The 24,213-nt window shown below is 41.4% G+C and overlaps 2 protein-coding genes across 3 annotated transcripts in view; both read left to right on the forward strand.

The window, feature by feature from the left end:
* Positions 1-10,723, forward strand: part of pleca (plectin a) — a 145,874-nt gene extending 135,151 nt beyond the window's left edge. For both annotated transcript variants that reach the window (XM_042012539.1, XM_042012538.1), the window contains 2 exons: positions 2,943-9,837; positions 9,927-10,723. In XM_042012539.1, coding sequence (XP_041868473.1) covers positions 2,943-9,143 — 6,201 coding nt within the window. In that variant the 3' untranslated portion in view covers positions 9,144-9,837; positions 9,927-10,723. The remainder of the gene's footprint in view (positions 1-2,942; positions 9,838-9,926) is intronic.
* A 1,707-nt stretch (positions 10,724-12,430) lies between these two features.
* LOC121657184 (doublesex- and mab-3-related transcription factor B1-like) lies at positions 12,431-19,324 on the forward strand. The gene is made up of 3 exons (XM_042012590.1): positions 12,431-13,025; positions 18,506-18,744; positions 18,835-19,324. The coding sequence occupies exons 1-3, from the start codon at positions 12,584-12,586 to the stop codon at positions 18,934-18,936; spliced, it is 783 nt and encodes a 260-aa protein (XP_041868524.1). The 5' UTR covers positions 12,431-12,583; the 3' UTR covers positions 18,937-19,324.
* The last annotated feature ends 4,889 nt before the right edge of the window (positions 19,325-24,213 follow it).

Consider the following 24,213-nt stretch of genomic DNA (forward strand, 5'->3'; position numbering starts at 1 on the left):
AAAAATCGTATCACTCTAAATAAAAAGAGACTAAAGCAAATTTAAGGTAAATGTTTGCTTCAAAAGGTAATAAAATGTCAACAAATGGTTCCGGTTAATTGTACGCACTATTTACACTTCCCATTTTTGGACTCACTAAGCAGAATGTGTAGGCAGATTCATATCCTCTGGGGTCTGTATGACCCATAAAAACCCAGGAAGCTGCAAATATTACCAAACACCAGACACTGCTTTAAAGTACAATAGATAAGTTAAAATATTGAGTTGGATTAAAGTACACAAAAATGGCCACATGTCTAAAAATAGATCAATAATACGTGTGAAGGATTTCCAGATAATCAAAGGATTTTCTTTTAGTATTGACGAGTTTGGATGCTATGGGTCAGGTTGTCATTATGTGTTGGGCATAAAATGTACTAGCTTTTAATTTATCTGTACGCATTTATCATGGCTGCCTCGGGTATGTTGTGTTTGAATAAAGTATTGATTCTGCAAGCCCTCAGAAATTAATGCGACAAATTTGCAATATGGATGTGAATTCCCAACACCATGGCCAATTTAATACGTATCTTGATACGCTGCCAGCGATACGATACATTAATGATACAGTGAAGCCTCATTCAGAGACAGGGCGATACGATTCACCCCTCTTAACGATGCGATTCATTAAAGATTTGACAAGTTGACTTTTTACAGTGCAATTCGGTGCAATATGATTCATGATCGATTCAAAACTCTTCAACACAATACAAAAAACTTCCGCCATCAGTGTGTGAATGTGTGTATGAATGGGTGAATGTGATGTATGATGTAAAGCGCTTTGGGTATCATCCCAGGTACAGTAAAGCGCTATATAAATACGGACCATTTACCATTTACCACACCAATCTGGTTTCGATTGTTCCCATTATAATAGAGGGCAATTGAGGCCGTGTTCAGTGTGGACGGGGTCATCTTAGCAAGGTGGTTAGTAAGTAACGTGAAGATGTTTGTTTGCAACACACATGGAACAACAATGGAGGCTTTGAGCTTGTGATTTACATGTTGCTTGGTTTAAGGCTCATAATAGTAAAACGGCTAAATGAGCAAAGCGAGAGAAGGCTGTTGGCTGCAAGACACAGACAACATCATACAATGGACATCACAAATCCCTCACTGACTATTAAATTACTCTAGATTTTAGAACTTATCTAGAATTACCATTTTGTAATTTTAGCCGCTCTTGGATTTTTTTCGTAAACAACAGTTTACCAATCTGTTGCCAACTGTTAAGGTACAAGTGTTTTTCACTGTGCAGTGGCGAGGAAAAATGATGAAGTTGCTGGTTAATGTGGACAAGGTCAGGGAGGTGCTTCTCAAAACTATCCGCCAATGTGTTTACCTCTGACCTTGTGTAACTGATTGTCTTGCAATTACTTTCAGGTATTTAAACCTGATTTCGTCAGGTTATTTTAGCACAATTTCATTAAGTAAATATTAAGTTTTTAGATTTTATTACAATCCCTTTACTGAATGTCTACAGTAATTTTAAACAAATAACCTAATTCCTGTACAACTTTCTCCTGTAATTTCTGTTGCTTAGCAATTCCATATAATTAACTTGACTGCAGCATCATATCTAGTGTGTGCAGACTGTAATGATGAAGACCAAAAAGCTGAATTGCAGCAGGCTGCAAGCATGAAAGTTACAGGAATGTCTATTAGGTTATCAGAACTGAGAGGCTGAAGATTACGCATTCACTCAGAGGTTGTCAGTTTCCTGCGTCATTCCTGAGGGGTCTGCTGGAAGACGCATGCTGCCAAGTAGGGCTGCACAGTATATTGAAAATTTACTTTCAACGTGATATTAACCTTTGCGATATACATATTGCAACAACTGCCTAAACTGCGATAAGCAGTCGTCCATATTTGCATATTTTAGGGACGTGATGCAGTTTCAAATACTGCTGAGCATTCATGCTCTGTGCGCATCAGCGGTGACGAATAGACGAATCCAGGCGATGTTTTGTGTGTCGCGGTGCCGCATTTCCAGTCCTAATATCCTCATATCTGCCAGCAAGGACAGAGCTATGGATCGATGACATTAAACATTGGTCTGCTGTTACTGATGAGGACATCTTATCTGCCATTATCAAAGTTATTCTGTTTTTCGTATAAGGCTTCGGCCCATGTCTAAAACTCTGCTTCATCTAACAGAAACTGCTTTTGATCTGAAATATAAAACAAATCTCCTTTATAATTTATCAAGATTTGGTAAAGAAACATCTTCAAACTTTTGCAAAGGCTGTCAATTTTCTATTTTACTCATTTATATTTATTAAGAAGAAGAGTTACTAATATCTAGCTAAAACACGCTACTAGCATTATTATAGTTTGCCCAGTGGAGCTCCGTATAAAGCAACAGCTTTATTTATTTTATTTATCATCACAACTTTCAACAGTGTTGTTGCATATTGCATGTTTTCCTGATATTGTGCAGCCCTACTGCCAAGTTCCTGCTGCAACACCTCAGTTGGACTTGTTTGTTAAAATTCTGCAGGATCTTTTTAGCTTATTTGGCCAAAGCAGCAGCTCCAGGATGATAAACTTCTGACACTCATGCTAGTCATCTTTGGTCTTTGAATCTCGTACTGTTAGATGTAGGCTACTGTTTTTAGCCATAATCAAATATTTTTTCATGTTGGTCACCTTGCATTGTGGTCAGCCAAAATATCACACTTTTATCCATCATACTTGGGGGTCAAGTGTCTTTTGCTGTTTCTAGTTACAATGCTACATTAAGCTAACTAGCTGTTGGCTGTAGCTTCATATAGGCAGTAAATAGACAAAAGTGATTGATCTATTCACCCAAACTCTTGCCAAGAACGTTACCCCAAAATGTTAAAATTATTGCTGCTAAAAGAAATTTTGATGATTGTTTTCCCCTTTCTTTTTTCAAATAGATGACAAATACCCAGCAAGAGCAGATTGAGCAGCAGAAGGCCATACTTCAGAAGTCTTTCCTCACTGAGAAGGAGCTGTTGCTGAAAAGAGAAAAGGCTGTTGAAAATGAGAAGAAGGAGCTTGAGAAACAGTTTGAGGATGAAGTGAAAAAGGCCAAAGCACTCAAAGAAGAACAGGAACGTCAGCGCAAACTGATGGAAGAGGAGAGGGAAAAGCTACAGGCCAACATGGATGACGCTGTGAAGAAGCAGAAGCAGGCTGAGGCAGAGATGAAAAACAAGCAGAAAGAAATTGAAGTGCTGGAAAAGAAAAGGCTTGAACAGGAAAAGCTCTTGGGAGACGAGAACACGAAGCTCAGAGAGAAGCTGCAGAGTCTTGAAGTTGCTTCCAAACAGGGTGCATCCAAAACAAAGGAAATTGAAGTTCAAACAGATAAGGTTCCTGAAGAGCAACAGGTCACCATGACAATGGTGGGCACAACGAAGAAAGTTTTGAATGGCTCAGTTGAATTGGATGGAGTGAAGAAAGGTGGAGAATCACAGCTGGCATTTGATGGAATTAGAGAGAAAGTTCCTGCTGAAAGGCTTCATGACATCGGTGTCCTGACCAAGAAGGAGTTGGACAAACTGAAAAAGGGCAAAGCCACAGTGCAAGACCTTGAAAAGACTGATAAGATCAGATCATGTCTGAAGGGCCAGAGCTGTGTTGGAGGTGTTCTGACTCCATCCAAAGAGAAGATGAGCATCTATCAGGCCATGGCAGAGAAGAAGATCACTCCAAACACTGCTACAATGCTCCTGGAAGCTCAAGCAGCTTCTGGTTTCATTGTTGACCCCGTGAAAAATAAACTTCTCTCTGTTGATGAGGCCGTTAAGGAGCAGATAATCGGACCTGAACTCCATGACAAGATGTTATCTGCAGAACGAGCAGCCACTGGCTTTAAAGATCCATATTCTGGAGCCAAAATTTCTCTGTTTGAGGCCATGAAGAAGGGACTTATTGAGAAAGATCAGGCTACTAAATTCATTGATGTACAGCTTGCAACTGGTGGCATCATTGACCCCATCAACAGCCACCGAGTGCCTCTTCAGACAGCCTACAAGCAGGGTCAGTTTAATGCTGACATGAACAAGAAACTCACCGATCCCAGCGATGACTGCAAATTATTCACTGATCCTAGCACTCAGGAGCAACTCACCTACAAACAGTTGCTGGAGAAATGCATAAAGGACCCTGATACCGGTCTGCTGATTTTACCGGTGACAGAAACAGCAGCTCAGAGCGAGAGAACGTACACAGATTTGGAGACAAAAGAGGTATTCAGCAAATCAAACGTTGATGTTCCATTTGGTAGATTCAAAGGAAAAACTGTCACCATCTGGGAAGTCATAAATTCAGAATACTTCACAGAAGAGCAAAGAAAGGAACTGATTCGGCAGTACAAGACTGGCAAAATCACAGTGGAAAAGATCATTAAAATTGTCATCACTGTTGTGGAAGACAAGGAGAAGAACAGTGGGAATATGTTCAATGGTTTGAGGGCTCCAGTCTCTGCCAGTGATCTGCTGGACTCCAAGATCATAAACAAAGACTTGTTTAACAAACTGAGCAATGGAAAGATTTCGGTGAAAGAAGTCGCTGAGATGGATTCTGTGAAGAAGGCTCTACAAGGAGCGCCCAGCATTGCTGGACTATTGTATGAACCAACCAAAGAGAAAATGCCTTTCTATCAAGCTATGAAAAAAGAGTTGCTCTCTCCAGAAGCTGCAGTGAATTTCCTTGAAGCTCAGGCAGCAACAGGGTTTATGATTGATCCTGTAAAAAATGAGAGGATCCCTGTTGATGAAGCTGTTAAGTCCGGTCTTGTTGGACCGGAACTGCATGAATGCCTCCTGTCAGCGGAAAGAGCCATCAGCGGTTACAGAGATCCATACACTGGGAAAAAGGTGTCTCTTTTTGAAGCCATGAACAAAGGCCTTGTAAAGAGAGACCAGGGAATCCGTCTGCTAGAAGCACAACTTTCAACTGGTGGAGTTGTTGATCCCGTTAAAAGCTGTCGAATCCCACATGAGGTTGCCTGCAAGCATGGCTACTTTGATGAAGAAATCAGCAAGACCTTGAACAAAAACACAGATGAAACAAAAGTATTTTATGATCCCAACTCACAAGAGGATTCAACCTATGCACAGCTCATGGAAAAATGTGTAACAGACAAAGAAACTGGACTCCCATTGCTTCCCCTTTCAAAGAAGGTTTCAAAGCCCAAAGAAGACAAACAGATCACAGAGGCAAAAACAAAAGAGGACCTGAACCAAGCAACCATGGAGCTGGAGTATGGACCTTTCAAAGGGAGAAAAGTCACAATTTGGGAGATCATACACTCTGAATACATTACTGAGGAACAACGACTGGAGCTGATTCGCCAGTACAGAATGGGATATGTAACAATTGAAAAGTTGATAAAGATAGTGATAACGATGGTTGATGAAAGGGAGGACAAACCAAAGGAAGAGGCCTGCTTTGAGGGCCTCAGGGCACCAGTCACTGCTAGCTCATTGCTTGATTCTAACATCATTGATAAGTCAACATTTGATCAACTCCAGCAGGGTAAAAAGATGCCCAAAGATATCAGTAAAACAGACAAAGTCAGGAAGTACCTGCAGGGCACTGACCGCATTGATGGTGTCATCATGGAAGATTCAGATGAAAAGTTCAGCATATATCAAGCCATGAAGAAGAATGTCTTGCAACATAACACTGGGCTTGCACTTCTTGAGGCTCAAGCTGGAACCGGTTTCATAACCGATCCAGTCAAAAACCTGAAATACTCTGTGGACGATGCTGTGAAGGTCGGGATTGTTGGCCCAGAGCTTCACGAGAAACTCCTCTCAGCTGAAAAAGCAGTGACGGGATACAAAGATCCATACACAGGCAATAAGATTTCTCTATTCCAAGCCATGAAGAAAGAGCTTGTTTTGAGGGAGCATGCTATTCCTCTTCTGGAGGCTCAGTTCACAACAGGAGGTATCATTGATCCAGTGAGCAGCCATCGTCTTCCTAATGATGTGGCGATTCAGCGTGGGCATTTCAGTAAGCAGATGTCTAAATCCTTCAATGAACCTTCAGGTGACGTTAAAGGTTTCACAAATCCCAACACCAATGAAAGTGTTACTTATAAACAGCTGTTGGAGAAGTGCAGCAGAGATCCCAACACTGGTCTCTGCTATCTGCCTCTGTCAAAGGTCCAACTTTCTGCTCCAGTTGAGAAGTCTTATGAGTACACAGAGGAGCAAGCCAAAAATGACCTATCGAATGCTCAAATAGAAATTCCGCTTAAGGGCTTTGCAGGGAAGACTATGACCATTTGGGAGATTATGAACTCAAATATGCTTCCAGAGGAGGAGAAGCGCCGCATTATGGAGCAGTATCGTTTGGGACTAATCACAAAGGAAAGAATGATGATCATCATCATTGAAATTATTGAACAAAGGGAAACTCTAAAGTCAGAGCAGAGCATGTCATGTGATGTTATCAGAAGAAGAGTTACCATTGAAGAGCTGTACAGCGCTCGAATTATTGACTTGCAAACATACAACCTCCTGAAACAAGAAAAGATGAGTATTCGTGAGGTGATGGAAATGCCTTCAGTGAAACAGTACCTCTTTGGCACTGGTTGTATTGCTGGAATTATGTCAGACCACCCTTCAAAGATCAGCATTTACCAGGCCATGAAGACAGGACAGATTAAGCCTGAAGTTGCTTTGAAACTCCTTGAGGCCCAAGCAGCAACTGGATTCATGATCGATCCTATGAAAGATGAGCTTCTGACCGTAGATGAAGCTGTACGCAAAGGGCTTGTCGGTCCTGAACTGCACGACAAACTTCTCTCTGCTGAGCGCGCAGTTACAGGCTACAAGGATCCATACAGTGGGAAAGTTATTTCTCTCTTCCAGGCAATGAAAAAAGACCTGATTCCTGAGGATTATGCCTTGAGGCTGTTGGAAGCACAGAATTCCACAGGAGGGCTGATGGATCCTGAATATTACTTTCACCTCCCTATAGATGTTGCTATGCAGCGTGGATACATCAACAAGGAGACCCTAGACAGAATAACTGAGCCTACTGCAGATGTGCAAGGATACATTGATCCAACAACCGATGAAAGGCAGACCTACGCACAGCTGTTGAAAAGATGCAGAATCGACAAAGCAAGTGGTTTACGGTTACTTTCGCTGGCAGACAGAAAGCTTCTCTTTAAGGGTCTCAGAAAACAAATCACAGTGGATGAGCTGTTGCGGTCGCAGATCATCGACCAAAAGACATACAGTGAACTCACTGAGGGTATCATCTCAGTTGAGGAGGTTAGCAGAAACCTGAAGAAATACCTTGAGGGCACCAGCTGTATTGCTGGTGTGTATGTAGAATCAAGCAAAGACCGCCTGTCCATTTACCAAGCAATGAAGAAGAACATGATCAGACCGGGGACTGCTTTTGAGCTCCTCGAGGCTCAAGCTGCCACAGGTTACGTTATAGATCCTATTAAAAACCTAAAGCTGAATGTCACTGAAGCTGTAAAAATGGGAGTTGTTGGCCCAGAGTTTAAAGACAAGCTCCTCTCAGCTGAAAGAGCTGTCACAGGCTACAGGGATCCTTATTCTGGCAAAGTTATCTCTCTTTTTCAGGCCATGAAAAAGGGTCTCATTCTGAAAGACCATGGCATTCGTCTGCTAGAAGCTCAGATTGCAACTGGTGGAATTATTGATCCTGAGGAGAGCCACCGTTTGCCAGTTGAAACAGCGTATGAACGTGGCCTCTTTGATGAGGAAATGAATGAGATCCTCACTGACCCATCTGATGACACAAAGGGCTTCTTTGACCCCAACACAGAGGAAAACCTCACCTACCTGAAGTTGATGGAGAGATGTATGATGGACCCTGAGACTGGTCTTCGTCTTCTGCTGCTGAAAGAAAAGAAACGCGAGAGGAAGACTTCATCTAAGTCGTCGGTTCGCAAGCGAAGGGTTGTTATTGTCGATCCTGAGTCGGGGAAAGAGATGTCTGTGTACGAGGCATATCAGAAGGGGCTGATCGACCACCAGACCTATCTAGAACTTGCAGAGCAGGAATGCGAATGGGAGGAAATTACAATGACCTCAGCTGATGGCGTTGTGAAATCCATGATTATTGACAGGAGGTCTGGTCGGCAGTATGATATTGATGATGCAACCTCAAGAGGCCTAATAGACAAGTCGGCCCTTGATCAGTACCGAGCAGGAACACTGTCCATCACAGAATTTGCAGACATGCTGTCTGGAAACATGAGCGGTAGTAGATCCCGGTCATCCTCCTTTGGCTCCTCTTCGTCTTACACAATGAGCCCAATACCTTCCATCAAAACACCAGCAACCACGTGGAATGACCCGACAGAGGAAACTGGGCCTGTGGCTGGAATCTTAGACACACAGACCCTGGAGAAGGTGTCTGTCACAGAGGCCATTCATAGAAACCTTGTGGACAATATAACAGGTCAAAGGTTGCTGGAAGCTCAGGCCTGCACAGGAGGTATTATTGACCCGAACACAGGGGAGAAATTCTCTGTTACAGATGCAATGAATAAAGGGCTTGTGGATAAAATAATGGTGGATCGCATCACTTTAGCCCAGAAGGCATACAATGGATTTGAAGATCCTAGAACTAAAACCAAAATGTCAGCAGCCCAAGCTCTGAAGAAAGGCTGGCTTTACTATGAGGCTGGACAGCGATTCCTAGAGGTCCAGTATCTCACTGGTGGGTTGATTGAACCAGATAGTACAGGCCGAGTTGCTATCGATGAGGCTGTGCGGAAGGGCACCTTAGATGCACGCACAGCACAGAAGCTACGAGATGTTAGCGCATATTCAAAGTATCTCACATGCCCTAAAACCAAGCTCAAGATCTCCTACAAGGATGCCATGGAAAGAAGCATGATAGAGGAAGGAACTGGTCTGCGACTACTTGAAGCATCGTCTCAGTCAAGCAAAGGTCTTTACAGTCCCTACAGCATCAGCGGCTCTGGCTCTGCCACTGGTTCACATTCTGGCTCAAGAAGTGGTTCCAGGTCAGGTTCCAGAAGAGGCAGCTTCGATGCCACAGGGTCTAGCTTCACCACAACCTTCTCGTCATCTTCTTATGGTTCACCGAGCTACAGCCGGCGATACTAAGCTGAAAGTCGAGTGGCAGTTCGGTGAGGAGGGAAGGATGTGCTTTAAAACCACAGTGCTCACCAGATGCCTAACTCTTAGGAATAAAGACTTCCTTTATTCTGCTCTGCACGGGGCTGTTACAAGATTTTTCATATTTTATTTTTTACTAAATGAATAATTTTGTTTATTGTAGATTTCTCACTTAGTTTTAGTCACATTTATGCAGCCTCATCAGATTGCTGATTGTGTACTGTAAGCATCTAGCATTAACAACAGCAGTTTTACTCCCAGTATCCAGCACAAATGCTTCCGTTGTGACATTTTGATTGTTTAAGTTCTATATCATGAGCATTTATTGTTCCATAAACACACATTTATGTATACAGACCACAAGGAGAGCTGACAGAGAACCAAATTGGATGTATAAACTCAAATTTCTGTGCATGTGTATATTTCTAAATGTTGAGGGAAAAATAGCCACTCTGCAGAGCAAAATACAGAGTCTAGTAAATATTAATAACAGTAACAAGAATGCCAAGCTTTAAGATCTTTTCTCTCCTGGACTGCACTGCCACATATACTCTCCCAGCAGCTAGAGCAACATGTGCATACTCAAGAGCAAACTCCCAAAAATGGAAAGAGGCTGCAACTAAATATGAACATTGGCACCATCTGGACATGCAAACCCCTGCTTCGTTGGACACTTTAAAAGGTACTTAAAGGGATATTTTCAAAGATCTACTGTACTAATTAATTTAAGTCTTCCCATCTGATGTTTTTGTTCCATGTTGACTTTTTCAGATTGCCGTCAGCGTTCATGTCGCCTTCAGCTCTTTGCTCAGAGACCCTTGGCATAAACTGGACTCAAACCATAACTATAATCAAAGATTTATATGCCACAGGACTAAGACACACTTGATCTACAGCTAGTTTGCTCAGATTCTTTTAAGAGTGAAGCATTTTAAAGACAGAAACCAAACTTTGTAAGTGCCTGCAGGACACCATTTCACTCTGTACTGGGAGTTTTATAGGAGGTGGTTACACTGTAAAATGATAGAAAAAGCAATGTTACCTGTCATTTTTTTATTTCTAGGTAAGACTTTTTGCAGTCTGACAAAATATCTCAGCAGTTCTAAAACCCACACGGGGCTGAAATATATAGTTTGAATATCTAGTAGCTAAGATACATTATTTCACTGTCTTTTTGTTCCCTTCTGTCAGTACAATCACTGTAAAGAAAATATAGAGCTCTATTGCTAAAAGCCATGAATTGAGAAAGATCTTTAAGCTTTGCATCACACACAGTATTTCTATTTTACACAACATATACTTCTTTTATTTTAAATATTTGTAAAGCAACACCTGCATCGTTTTATTTTCATACATTATTTCTGTTTTGCATGATTTAATAACATGAAAGATGCAAGAATTATATGTAGTTGTATCCATTAACGCTTTTTTTTTTTTTGAAGGTTTGAAGGATGTATTTTATCAAATAGTCATCAAACCTTGTTTAAAACGGTGTATTTATAATAAAGGGTGATGAGGAATTTTATTGTAACACCTTACACAATGTAAATAAACAAAGATGAAAAGATCCTTCAAGTTTCTTGATTTTGAAACAGGAAATTCACTTATTATACGTCCAAATTACATTTTAAGCTGCATCATATTCCAGAAAAAGTTGAACCCTGATCCGACCCCAGACCGTCGCAGAACCCTGATCCGACCCCAGACCATCACGGAACCCTGATCCGACCCCAGACCGTCACTGAGCCCTGATCCCACCCCAGACCTTCTCGGAACCCTGATCCGACCCCAGACCGTCACGGAACCCTGATCCGACCCCAGACCGTCACTGAGCCCTGATCCCACCCCAGACCTTCTCGGAACCCTGATCCGACCCCAGACCGTCACGGAACCCTGATCCGACCCCAGACCGTCACTGAGCCCTGATCCGACCCCAGACCGTCACGGAACCCTGATCCGACCCCAGACCGTCACGGAACCCTGATCCGACCCCAGACCGTCACTGAACCCTGATCCGACCCCAGACCGTCACGGAACCCTGATTCGACCCCAGACCGTCTCGGAACCCTGATCCGACCCCAGACCGTCTCGGAACCCTGATCCAATCCCATACCATTGCAGAGCCAGGCTTTTGGACTTGTTTCTAACACCAGTCTGGATGTTCTTTTTGCTGTATTTCTTCCATCAAAGATCTGGAATATTGAATGGTCTGACCACACTCCAGGTTTCTAGTGTATGATGGTCTATCCCAGATGCCTCCAAGTCCAGAGAAGTCAATGCCATCTCTGGAACTCTGGACCAGGTTAATGTGCAGCTTCTTTTCTGCTCAGTGAAGTCTGACATCTGTAAATGTAACTCTGTACTGTAGAGACACGTTTCCATTGTTTATTTATCCCCATAAAGCTCCACTTGGCAAAGTTTTTCAGCACAACACAGCAGCCAGACCATCATTCTGCATCTACCATGCTGGACAGGACAAGGTAAAAAATAAATAAATAAAAATAAAAAAACTGTGGCACTATACAGGAAGGGATACTAACCCTTGTGGTAAGGTTGTGCTGTGTGTGAACAATGGTTGTATTAGAACATAAGTACTTTGGGGCACGACCATTGATATTATGCATGTGATTTAACTTGAGTTGATCTACCCAGAGACGGACATGCAGCAGACCAGCTCTGCTAAACTCTTCCCTGCCAACATGAGTTCAGAGAGAGGAGCACTAAGTGATAGCAAATGAGATTGTTTTTCTGTACTTTTCATACTATTTCCAGCGCTGTCTACAGGGTAAACCATGAATGTAAACCCCTCTTTAATGAAGAGTGTCCCAGCTGGAAAACAACAGAATGTCAGTTTTTTACATTGTTTCTCGGTCGTTTTTAAAGTTTACTGAAGTGTCCTACCATGTGCAAACAGTCATTTCAGGTTTAAGGCTGCTATGGGAAAATCTTTGGCTGGGAAGTTTGTCCCTTTGCACGACCGTTAAGTGGACCTCGAAGTGTGCAGACTACATAGGGCACTCCGTAGCCTGCTGGTCTGCACACTCCGGTGTGTGTGCGGATCCTGACGTGGGACAAAGCTGCCGGGAATCGCTCCAATTTCCTCTTCAAAGATTGACTCGTTGCATATTTCAAATAGCTTTCTGACCGGCAGCAGCATGATTGTCGTCCACTTTTTTTCCTTAATTGTCTCAAATGGACCAATAGGGGAGCAGGGTTAAAGTCAGTCTGGCCAATCAGGGTCCTTCAGCCCACGATGGCCCCGAGTGTAGCTTCACGAGCACCTGCCAGTCTTTAAGGGGGGAAATCCCTGCGGGGATTTTCCCACGGGTCAGTTTTTTAATTTGTTATTTTTTTCAAATAAAAACGTTCAAATTAGGGCAGATGTTTGGACCTCTGGCTGACCCCCAGACGGACACCTGACACTCACCATGACCCCCACTCCTCTGGCGGACCCCAGGAAGCCGAAATGCTCCCGCTGCCGCTACCACGGCATCGTTATCCCGAAGAAGGGCCACGCTAAGTTCTGCCCTTTCCTTCGGTGTGTGTGCTGGAAGTGTAGCCTCATCACCGAGCGGACACGGGTCACGAGGGTCCAGAGAAACCTGACGAGAGTCCCAAACACCGGGACCGCCAAGCAGGGACCGGGATCCGGAGGGGCGAAACCAGCGGCTGCAGAGACCTCCAGCGCTCGTCCGCCTGGAGACGCTGATCCCGGGGACACATCTGGACCGGTTTGTCCGCCAGGAGAGACCCCGGAGCTTCCCGCCCCCGTCGTTAGGAGCCCAGTGGATCTCCGGAGCCGCCGGCCCGACCCGGGTGGAGAGCCGGGGACCGGCCTGGAGAGCAGAGATGATCCGCCTGGAGCCTCCAGTAAGAACTTATTCCAGTTTTTAAATATTTTTATTATTAAAAAGACAGAAAACTTGTTAGAGAATCAAAGTGCAGCAGAATGCGATGAAAAAGTCAGTTTATTTACTACTAAAGAAACATAATAATAATAATAATAATAATATAATAATAAGCTAAATTACAACAAATACTGGCTATTTATCTAAAACAAATTTAAATAGTAAATATAAAATTAAAAGGAGAATTGCTGTATGAATGAACAGTTCATTTATTTATTATTTTTTATGTAAGTATATGTACTTAATAGATACAGACTTTATAGAATCGTTGCTTTGCTATCATGATGTTTTCCAGCTGTGTAAGCTACACGAAATAAATATATTAGGCGAGGAAAAAAATGTATTTTTCCATCACAGTTTGCTCCAGGCAGTGACCATTCACAGTATTTCTGCTACTAGAATTATGTTCTGTGAGGTCTTAGCTATCTATTTACACCAAGATTATACATACTGTCCTGATAAGTGATTTAAATAGAGTAAGTCTGTTTAGGGGACCACACCTCCAGAGGGGTTTTCCACGAAGCTGGATTAAGGTACAGCCGGCTTATCTTGATAAGTCTGAAGACCAGAGTTCTGTTCCATCAACGTGGCTTATGTGAATGCTGCTGAGTTACCATGGTAACTGATGCACCAGAACTAGCCTGCTCCGGGGCAGGCTAACGTTCAAGCTTAGCTTAGCTGTGTCTTAAAGGTCTGATACAGACTCCCTAAAGAAAGTTTCACCTGGTACAACGCTGCTCCGCCTCATTCTGGTATAAAATAAAAATAAAAAATAACACTTGCTACCACATCACCACTGTCACTGTGTCGAAAAGCAATTAATCAGGCAGCGCGAATGCAACTAAAACATAAACAGCGAGTGGATGCTAAGACGGCAGGATGCCTCAAAAATCGGGAAGTTTAAAAGAAAAAGCTGAGACTGGAGAGAACAGAGGGGTTGACGATACGTCTCCCAGTTCTTTCAGAGACGAGGTGGTCAGTTAGTTCGTCTGATGGAAAGTTGTGGAACATCAGCTTGTTGTCTCTTCTAAACTTTGTCCATATAAGCTAGCTCACTTTGCTCCATATTAGCTCAAAATACTGAAGAAAACTTTGGATTTTATTCATTTCACTGTTTTACTCAAATAATCAACGCAGGCAAACGATTAGCAAGCTGCTAAAAACACATCACGCATGTTCCAAATAGACACGAGAGCAGCCGAAGCAGATGCTGCCAGACCCCCCTCCTCACCTGAACATGCCCCCCTCCTCACCTGAACATGTCCCCCTCCCCTCCTGAACACGCCCCCCTCCCTGCCCCTCCTGAACATGTCCCCCTCCCTCCCCTCCAGAACAAGCCCCCCTCCCTGCCCCTCCTGAACATGTCCCCCTCCCCTCCAGAACAAGCCCCCCTCCCTGCCCCTCCTGAACATGCCCCCCTCCCCTCCAGAACAAGCCCCCCTCCCTGCCCCCCCTGAACATGTCCAGGTGGCCCCTGAGGAAGGAGGTGAGCAGCTGAGAGTTGCATTAACAGATTATCTTGAGAAAAAATATAATAGAAAAAATCGTTCTGAATTAATAATAATAAATAAAAATAGTTTGTATTTATTTTAGAAGGATTTGAATGGTTAAGAAAATCCTCAGCTATCATTGTAATGTTCACTTCAGTTTCTTTTCATGGGGCCCAAAATCTGTGGCAACGCCCCTGCTTTTGTATCTACAGAGCAACATTTTTACAGCTCAACACGTTTGGAACAAACACAAAGATTCCTCCTGCTCTGAGATATGTTCTGGTTCTTTATTTCCACCTGCTGCAGGTTCGCTTTCCTGGTAAGATGCTGCTGCTGATGTAACAGTGCAGGATTAATGTAGGTCACACACACACACACAATAATATATTCAGAAATTGATTATTGGGTTATTAATAAACTGAGCAGGGCCAGTACAGACAGAGACAATTCAGCTGCTTTAAACATAGAAGAGGAGACCAGAAATAACTCAGGACGGTGAAATCAACATAACTGACAAGGGGATGAAACTTATACGTGTAGTCTGTCAGCAGCTGTTTGCCGCTTCCTTTGCTTTATTAATCAGACTGTATCACCTTTTCTGGTGATGATGCTTTTCAAGTCCTCATACATCTCCATCAGTGACGTGCGGTCAGGAGAGACATGATAAAAAATAATAAAAAGATAAAAGTACATGAAATAAATGAATATTTTCCACTGATCTGTGTTAAAAATGTATTTTCAGTATGAATCTACACAAAAATAGTTGAATTTGAGGATTTATTTTAGTTTAGTTTAGTTTATTTGTTCTGCACATATCACTTAGGATATAGTACAAGGAGGGGAACGAAACCCACCAAGGGTTTATACGGAGTTCCACTCCTATTACAAGTTACATTTGAATGGCACACAGACAAAACAAGGAACTTATGAGATATAGGAGAACAAAAATACTAGTTAAAGAGAGCAAGGTTAGCTAAATAAAGACATAAGATTACAGTAGTTGAAGAAGTACACGGAGGTAAAGAAAAACAAACAGAGAAAATATTAATAAGGAATTAGCATAGTAAACAGGTAATCACAAGAAATAAATGTATTTACAGTATAGCGAGCAACGTACGGATGATAGCTGAGAATTTCAGGATGTAATTAGATCGAAGGGCACAGTTATCACAAGCAGACTAGATATTCTTTCAACTGCCGTCGGAAGACAATCGGAGAGGATATAGATCTCAAAGTTAAACTTAATTCACTCCAGAGCTGGGGGCCTCTAAAACTGAGGTCATTTTGATGACCTGAGGTTCTTGAGAAAGGAAGGACTAAATTAATTTGTCTGTGTCTTGTTTGATGAGAATGAACATCAGAAATAAAAGTAAAGAAGTTATGTAATGTAGCTGGGAGATCATCCCTCTTATAAATAAACTTATGAATGAACGTACAAATTTGAAAGACACTAACTTTTCCAATGGGTAAAAGGGAGTATTTAATAAATAAAGGTGCAGAAGGTGCGTATTTAGTGGAGTTAGAAATCATCCGTAAGAACTTCTTCTGGATTTTGAGGATTCTATCAAGATTAGTGGGATGAGTCGCTCCCCAGACTATATTACAGTAATTTATGAATGGGAACAAAAAACTGTAGTATAGGGTTAGATGTGCTGAGGAATGAATCAAGGGATAAACAAGTCTTAAAATATTTAGCATCTTAGAAGATCTTGAGCAAACCAGATCAACATGTTTAGACCAGGTTAGCCCCTCATCTATCAGAACACCCAGGAATTTGATTGAAGCTACTTGTGTAACTACAGCTCTGTTAATTTCTATGTGAGCATGTTCTTTTGCATAAAATTTGTTGATGTTGTGAAAGACGATAAAGTTGCATTTTTTAACATTGAGGGTTAGCTTGTTGGTTTGAAACCATACAGATAAAATAGATAGCTCATCATTAACAAGTTTAATCAGGGTGTCAAAGTCCTCATGTACTGCTATGAGATTAGTGTCATCAGCAAATAAAATGGGAAAAAAATGTTCGCAGGAAATAGGTAAATCATTTATATAAATTAAAAACAATAATGGACCCAAAATAGAACCCTGAGGAACCCCAAAAGGAATAGTTAAACTTTCTGAAGAATAACCATTGAAGTATACAAATTGTTCTCTATTGTTGAGGTAATTGTAAAACCAGGCTAGGGCAGAGTCTTTCACACCATAGCTATTTAGCTTTGAGATCAAAATATCATGAGAGACTGTGTCAAAAGCTTTACTTAAATCTAGAAAAACACTGAGGGCAAATTTTCTGTTGTCGAGGGCATTGGATATATAATTTACAAGCTGAATTAGAGCATGTTCAGTGGAGTATTTTTTACGGAAGCCATATTGATGTTTGAATAAAATATTGTTTGAGAGTAGATGTTTGTTTAATCTATTGTAAACTAGTTTTTCGAGTATTTTAGAAATACAGGGCAGAATGGATATAGGACGATAATTCCCAAACTCCTTCATGTCACCCGATTTAAAAATAGGAATAACTTTAGCAATTTTAAGGTCGTGGGGAATAATTCCAGACTGAAGTGATAAGGAGAGAATGTGGGTGAGGGGTTGAATTAAATGATCAATAGTTTCCTTAATAAGGATACTCTTGATTCCATCGTGCCCAGGTGCAGAGTTCTTTAATGATAGAATTATATCGCGGACCTCCTGTGGTGTAGGGGTGTCAAGATTTTTAAGCAAGGAATACTGTCCATTAATTTGACTACACGGATCAATATCTGTATCCTTGATACCATGAAACAGAGCAGATCCAATGTTGGTAAAAAAATTGTTAAAGCCTTCTGCTATATCCTTAGAATCTGAGAGGTACCCATTATTAACTTTCATTTGGGAAAGAGCTGGCTTCTTATTACGATGAAGAACTTGGTTAATGATGTTCCAGGTTGATTTAATGTCGTTGGCAGCTTTATTAAATTGAATCGCATAAAACCTTTTTTTTGTCCTTTTTACGAGGCCTGTGAATTTATTTCGATATTTTTTATAGGTATCTATATTATAAGGAGTAGGTTTAGTGATAGATTTCCGATATAGCCTATTCTTCTTTCTAGATTGTTTCTTCAATTCATCAGTAATCCAAGGTTTGTCTCTGAGCACCCTAGATTTTGGAACTGTAAGGGGTAAACTGGATTCCGGATCAGATCCAGGGCAGAAATCCCAGGTGAGGCTGTGGTGAGCTGGGTCTCCTCTGACTGGTGATCCAGTACAAACTGGTTTCATGACGCGTTTCTGTTCCTCAGCATATCCAACATGAACATTACAGAAATATTTCTTATACACCATGACTCTCCACAGTGTGTGTAACGTCTTTAATGTGTGTGTGAGAGAATTATCCCTGCTGATCTACAATAAAGTGCAGAGAAAAGTCAGCAGGTGAGGCAGGCAGTACTCTGCCTCACCTCCAGGGGGCGTAGTTGCATGCTGGTGGATGAATAGTGAAATAAGAAGCTCTTTTCTGTTCTTACCATGTAAATCTAGCTCCAGAGGAGTCGGTGCTTTACCAGCCATGAACCCACCGCACGTCACTGATCTCCATCAGCTTTCTTTGTTCAGCTGCTGAGAAAATGAAGCTCTCGGTTTGTTCTCTTTTTCTGCTGCTCCTCTTTTCCACCATCCACTCGTCAGGGCTTCCTGCGTTCCTCAGGACCTCCCACATAGCCAGGCTATGTAAGCCTCGCTTGGATTAGCCTCAATCCAATGAAATGTGTTAGTGGAACGGCATGAGCCTTAATTCAGAGATGGTGTTAGTTGAAGTGGGGCTTTCCCGATGCAGCCTGGCTTTCTTTAGCTACGTTGGTGGAACTCCCCTCTGGGGTTAACAGGTTAAAGCCTGAGGTTTAAAGTTCATTTTTGGACAAAGGCTATATGAAGAAAATCTTAATATCTAATAACCGCCTGCCTTTCCTCCCAGATTCTGAACGTTTTAGTGAGCTAGGACCGGCGTTTCCTCTGCCTCTTCATGTTCCATTCCCAATGTCGGGTTATTGCCACACCAGCTACCCTCCTCCGCCTCACGTCCTGCTCCACCTTCCATATCTGCCCCCTGTTCCTGCGGGGCTCTATGACGGCCTCTGTGGACCCCTGATGTTTCCTCCGCTCCAGCAGGGGGCGCTGCAGTATCTCCCTCCACCTGAGACGACGCCTCCAGCTGTTAGTGCTTCTCTCTCCCTCCGCAGGTCAGAGATGTTTGCACTGCTGTGTTTGCTTTCTGTAATGATGAATGTTCTTGCATATCGTCAGGACTGCAGACCGGTCTTCTTCACCCATCAGCCTCCTCTTCCTCCTCCGGACAGCATCCCAGGAGGAGCTGCACCTTCTGACTCCTCTGGCCACAAACACTGAGCCGGAAGATGGAGACGATGGAGTCTTATTTTCTGTTTTCCCCGGTCAAATCGTTGATTTGAACATGTTCTGAACGCTGTTTCTCGTTCAAAGCTTCAGATGTTGATAAAGTTCATCTTATCTGCATCTAATTTGTTAATAAACCCAAATGTTCGGAAGCATTATACCTGTGGCTGTTAATGCAATAAGAGAGTGGGCTTATTTACAGAAAAACTTCATTTTAAACTTGTTACCCCCCCCCCAAAAAAAGAGAATGTGAATGCAGCTGCTGGATAAATCTTTTACAAATTACAGATTAAAAAGTTGTTAACTCAGCGTTTATGTTCAGGATGACTAAAGTTACGTAGCATCTGAAGTCTTTTTCTGGCCCTTTAATAAAAGGTCAAAAGAAAATTAAAAATAGTTTTTTGTGTATTTGATTTATTACAATGAGAGATGTCCAAGTTATTGTAGTGCAAAAAGTGTCCACCAGGGGGCAGAAGACAAGCGTCAGATAGGGTACAACAAGGATTTAGTTTTTACCTTAAAGATGCAAAAGGTCTCAAACTGTATCAAATACGATACATACGGCATTAAAGGTTTTAATTGAGGTCAAATTAAGATTTATAATCCCTAATGTCTTCATGTATGCATTATTTTATTTATTAATGGAGTTTAAATAGTTTCCTTTAGCACCTGATTTGGAACAAAAAGAGTTCATATTTGGTTTAATTTGAATAAAGTTATTCAAATTAAACCAATGACACTGAGATGTTTATTTAAGTAATTCCTAATACACTTACACAAACAGATGATAATCAGAAATTAAAACAAGAATGAAAAGGAGCAGGAAGAAAATAAATAATATAAACTGTCCCTTTTTATCATGAACCTTCATTTACAAATTAAAAAAATACATTATATATATATATATATATATATATATATAAATTGAAGTGATAAAAATCCTCTTTTCAGCTAAATTCTCCCAAAAACAGCAAAACATCCACAAGTTAAAAAGGAGGCTGACATGCAGACTAGGGATGGGCATATTGATCGGCTGAAATCAATACCTGTATATCTGCCTGACTAAATATCAGATTCAATCATTTGTTTTTAATATAAATTCCAATGTTCAACATGCTGTTTATTCTCCTTTCAGACAGTTTAAGGTGAAAAATAACCGGTGAAAACCAGCCTTTCCTTCCTAAGTCACATGATTACAGTAACACACATCGTGATGATGATTTGTTGAAATATTTTATAGCTTTAATGTAGGTTTATTCCAATTTAGAAATTTGATTAATCTGTACTCTAATTATTTTGTTAGCATTTTAAAATATTTATTTTAATCTTATTTTTTTATATTTTATCTTATTTTATTTTTATTTATTTTTTCATTTATATTTTTAATTATAATCATTTTATAAGCTTCTGGGATTTTGACAGGAATGTCTGTTTTAAAACAGGTTTAATCCCTAACTTTACAACTTTAGAAATACAGTAACACGGTTACTATCCCAGATTAAACAAACCTGAACCAACAAATCCAAAACTAAAGTGAGAAAAGAAAACTAAAACAGAAAAACCTCTGAAAACAACTTTTTACATCCTTCTGTCACAACTTGGCTCTTCACTTACATAATGATAATATACATGATTTTTCTTTATATATATATATATATATATATATATATATATATATATATATATATATATATATATATATAAGGTTTGTTACAATGTGATGTCAGAACTAATGTAGTGCAAAAAGTCTCCACCAGGGGGCAGGAGACAAGCATCAGACTACACAACAGGGTTGAGAGCAAAGTTTTACTATAAACTAAATAAAGTTGGTATATAATGATGCAGCAGGTCTCAGAGACTTTTTTATTTTAATTGAACGTTTTTTGTTTTCTTTATATTTTCATTCTCATTTTAAGAACCAAAAACGGATGATATATATATCATATATACACCAAGTTACACAAGGAGGAGTCTGGTCTCTTTTCACTTCAGAAACGGGATAAATTTGAGTTTCTACATCCAACAAATGACGTCTATTGTCTTCACAAGATGCTGGGAGCTTTGGAAAATCCTTCAAGGATCCTGGAGAAGTATTCCTGAAGACTGCTTACAGAAATGGCAGAAAGCTTCTGTAAGAGGGTTCAGACTGGGATGAAGAATAAAAAATATTCACTTTAAGCTCCTCAGAAGTGGACCAACTCTGTTTGTGACTCAGATACTGGACTAATATTTATGTTTGAACATGTTTCAGTAAACCACTGCAGCTGTTTCCTGGTAAAATATAAAAATAAATCAGGGATGGCTCAAGATTTTACACAGTACTATTAAAAGATCTGGTTCTACCTCTCAGTTTTTTTCTCTTGCAGCCCACCTAAAGACCACCTTCTTAAAGAGACATCCGTTTGTTTGGGACACCTGAGTCTGCACGAAGCACTGAGGTAACTGTAGTGAAGCTTGTAGTGCTCCAGGTCAGCAGGTAAGTCCTCCAGTGATGAATGAGATCCAAGCTCCGCAGTTAACTGACAGCCTGAGGGTCCTGCAGACCTGATACTCAGAGTGGCGTTCGTTTGGAGGGTGTGGTGGCACACTTCTTCATGACTGGTTCCTGCTGGTTGCTGATATTTGTCGGTAGCGTGTTGCAGCTTTATGAGGGACTCTCCACCCCGTGGCCTCATCGTGCTGGTGGGACTCTTGTCAGGCTGATTAATGCTGACATCAGTAGTTCACGCGGTGCAGCTGGCAGGAGGTGAGGCTTCTGTGGATTCCCGAAAATCCTCCAACTACATGAAATTCCTCCTCTTGTCCTTTCGATGCTGGCTTTTCAGACATGGTGAAAAGACTGATGGAGCCAAATCTGAGGGTTTCATGTCTGAAACAACACCTTCTGATTTACTTTAACATTTTCACATCATTTTCGATTAGTCTGGAATGTCGTCAGAGTGCCTGTGTGTCATGTGACCTGCTTTTAGAGCTACAGTGTCGGACAGCTCATTTTATTAAATAACAGCTTTGCCAAAACCCTCCTCACCTGCAGCAGCTTAGCATTTTCACTTCAGCGTCTGAGTGAAAGGAAAAGAAGAAACGGCTTAACGCTGCCTGCAGCATGACTGAGATGACGGTAAACAGCGTCTCCTCATCAGGTGAAAGATAATCCTTCCTCCTCACAGCAAACCTGCTTTTTCCTCCATGAAAAGAAAATAATGTCCACCTGAGCTTGTATTTCTGTTTAGAGAGGTGTGTTTAAATGTAGTCCAGTAATCGGATCATTATTTAATTGGATTATTCAATAGAACATGTAAACAGCATAATCTGATTATTATATTATATGCTACCCGTTCCAATACAGTTATTGATTCATTTATAACACAAATGAGGGCAAAAAAAAAAAAAAAAAAGTGCAGGTATTCCAGCTGCAGTACCCCCCTCACCCCCCACCCCCCATCATGTTGCCACCCCCCCAGTTTGGGTAACCTTAATTAAAGGTGATGATTACGCCTGAATCCATTTGCATGAAGGAACCTGTGAATTCAGCCGAGAAGCTCCCACACTGATCCCGTATCTGATGTAGATCAGATTACTTTTTTCAGCATGTTTGCAGGGCTGATCACATGAAGCGTCCTGTCGGCGGTGCTTATTTCATCTTATCAGTTCTCTGGAACATGCTGGATAAATAATTACCCCACCCAGTACTTTATTATCTATCGCTTTCTCTTCCTGTAAACTCTGGATGATGTCCAGGTGGTTGTCCTGATGCGTTCATCTGTCACTCAGATGTGTTTCAGGTTGGGCCAGATTCTGTTTAGCAGAAGATAACGTGGGTTCCTCTCACCGATAAAAACATGAGGCTCCTCGAGTTTCTTAAATAACGAGAAAACCGTTCATTTGTCAGCTTTGTGTTTATTCATTACATTTTCTAAATGACTCAGGCAATGTTTTCCCATTTATTTCATCATCATCATCATCACATTTCGTCTGCATGGGCTGCAGCGCTGTTTGTGTGCTATCAGCCGCCCAAACAGTGACCACTCATTCTGTTATTTGTTGTTGTTAAAGGAACTTTCCGTCCCTGTACGAGACGCTTCTGATCGGATCAGCTGCAAACAGCAGTACCAGAATGTTTATGGGAATAATCCTGTTTTTGACCACGCTGCTGTGCACATGGCTTAGAAAGTCCCGATGCATGCCCGATAGTAAGGCTCCCCCTAAACACAGACTTTATTTTGATGGGGACACCATGCGGTCATTTACATGAGGATCGTACCGCTGTGTAACGAAGGAAGGGCCTCGCACGCTTCATTCACACTGCAGGGAGTTTTGTGACTTATCGGCTTTTTAATGACAGTCCGAATGTCGCAAATCCGATGTTTTTAAATCCAACTCAGGCCACTTTCATGTGGTCCTAGATCGAATATGCATCTGATCTGTGTGGAAGCGACCTCTGTCTGAAAGCTCACAGAAGTCAGACAAACAAACAATTCTGCTGTTTCACCATGTTCTTTGTTTTTTTACTGTAAATGAAAACGATGACTAAACACCATCATTTTAAATACACAAACAAATTAAGCAAAGCAGTGAAGCGGTGTATTTATAATTAGCATGCAGGTGCTTTTACATCCTACACTGTCGGGTCAGATTTCTCTGGTTTCCACAGGTCGGGTTTGGTGATCATCCTAGCAGGTTCAGGCAGGTGGGGGTTGCTAAAACTGGACCCGTGCAGGACTCTGCACAGACAAACGGCTGCATTGTACATGCCTCTGAACAGAAGTAGGAGCCACTGCTCCTCAAAAGGCCACCGTTAACATTTGTGCTCTTCTTTTTCTCCGTCTCCTTCTTTCGTTCATCAAGTGGGTATCATTTTATCAGAGTGGGCAAAAACGTCCACACTGATAAAAAAACATGAAGCAGCCATTACACAACCAGTCACTATTCAGCTGATAACTGTTGCATTGACATGATCATGTGAAAGAATCGTTTTTCTTTAAAAAAAAAAAAAAAAACTCAGATTGAGCATTAAGACCTGCAGTGTGAACGTAACCTTAGAGCAGGGGTTCCCAACCTTTTTTCCTCGGGGACCCCCTGCTCCACCCTGTGCTGGAACCATGCTGGTTTTAAGTTTTCAAAAGTGAGATTCTCCCCATAAATCAAGTATTCTGGTTGAGTCCTGTCCTTTGATAAAGCCAAAGTTAAATGAACAACATACAGCCTGACTTTTTCCCTTTAAAATAGGGACAGTTTGTGGACATTAAGCACAATGGCTCTAATGTTCAAAGC

This window comes from Melanotaenia boesemani, chromosome 17 (assembly GCF_017639745.1).
Source record: "Melanotaenia boesemani isolate fMelBoe1 chromosome 17, fMelBoe1.pri, whole genome shotgun sequence".
NCBI lineage: Eukaryota > Metazoa > Chordata > Actinopteri > Atheriniformes > Melanotaeniidae > Melanotaenia > Melanotaenia boesemani.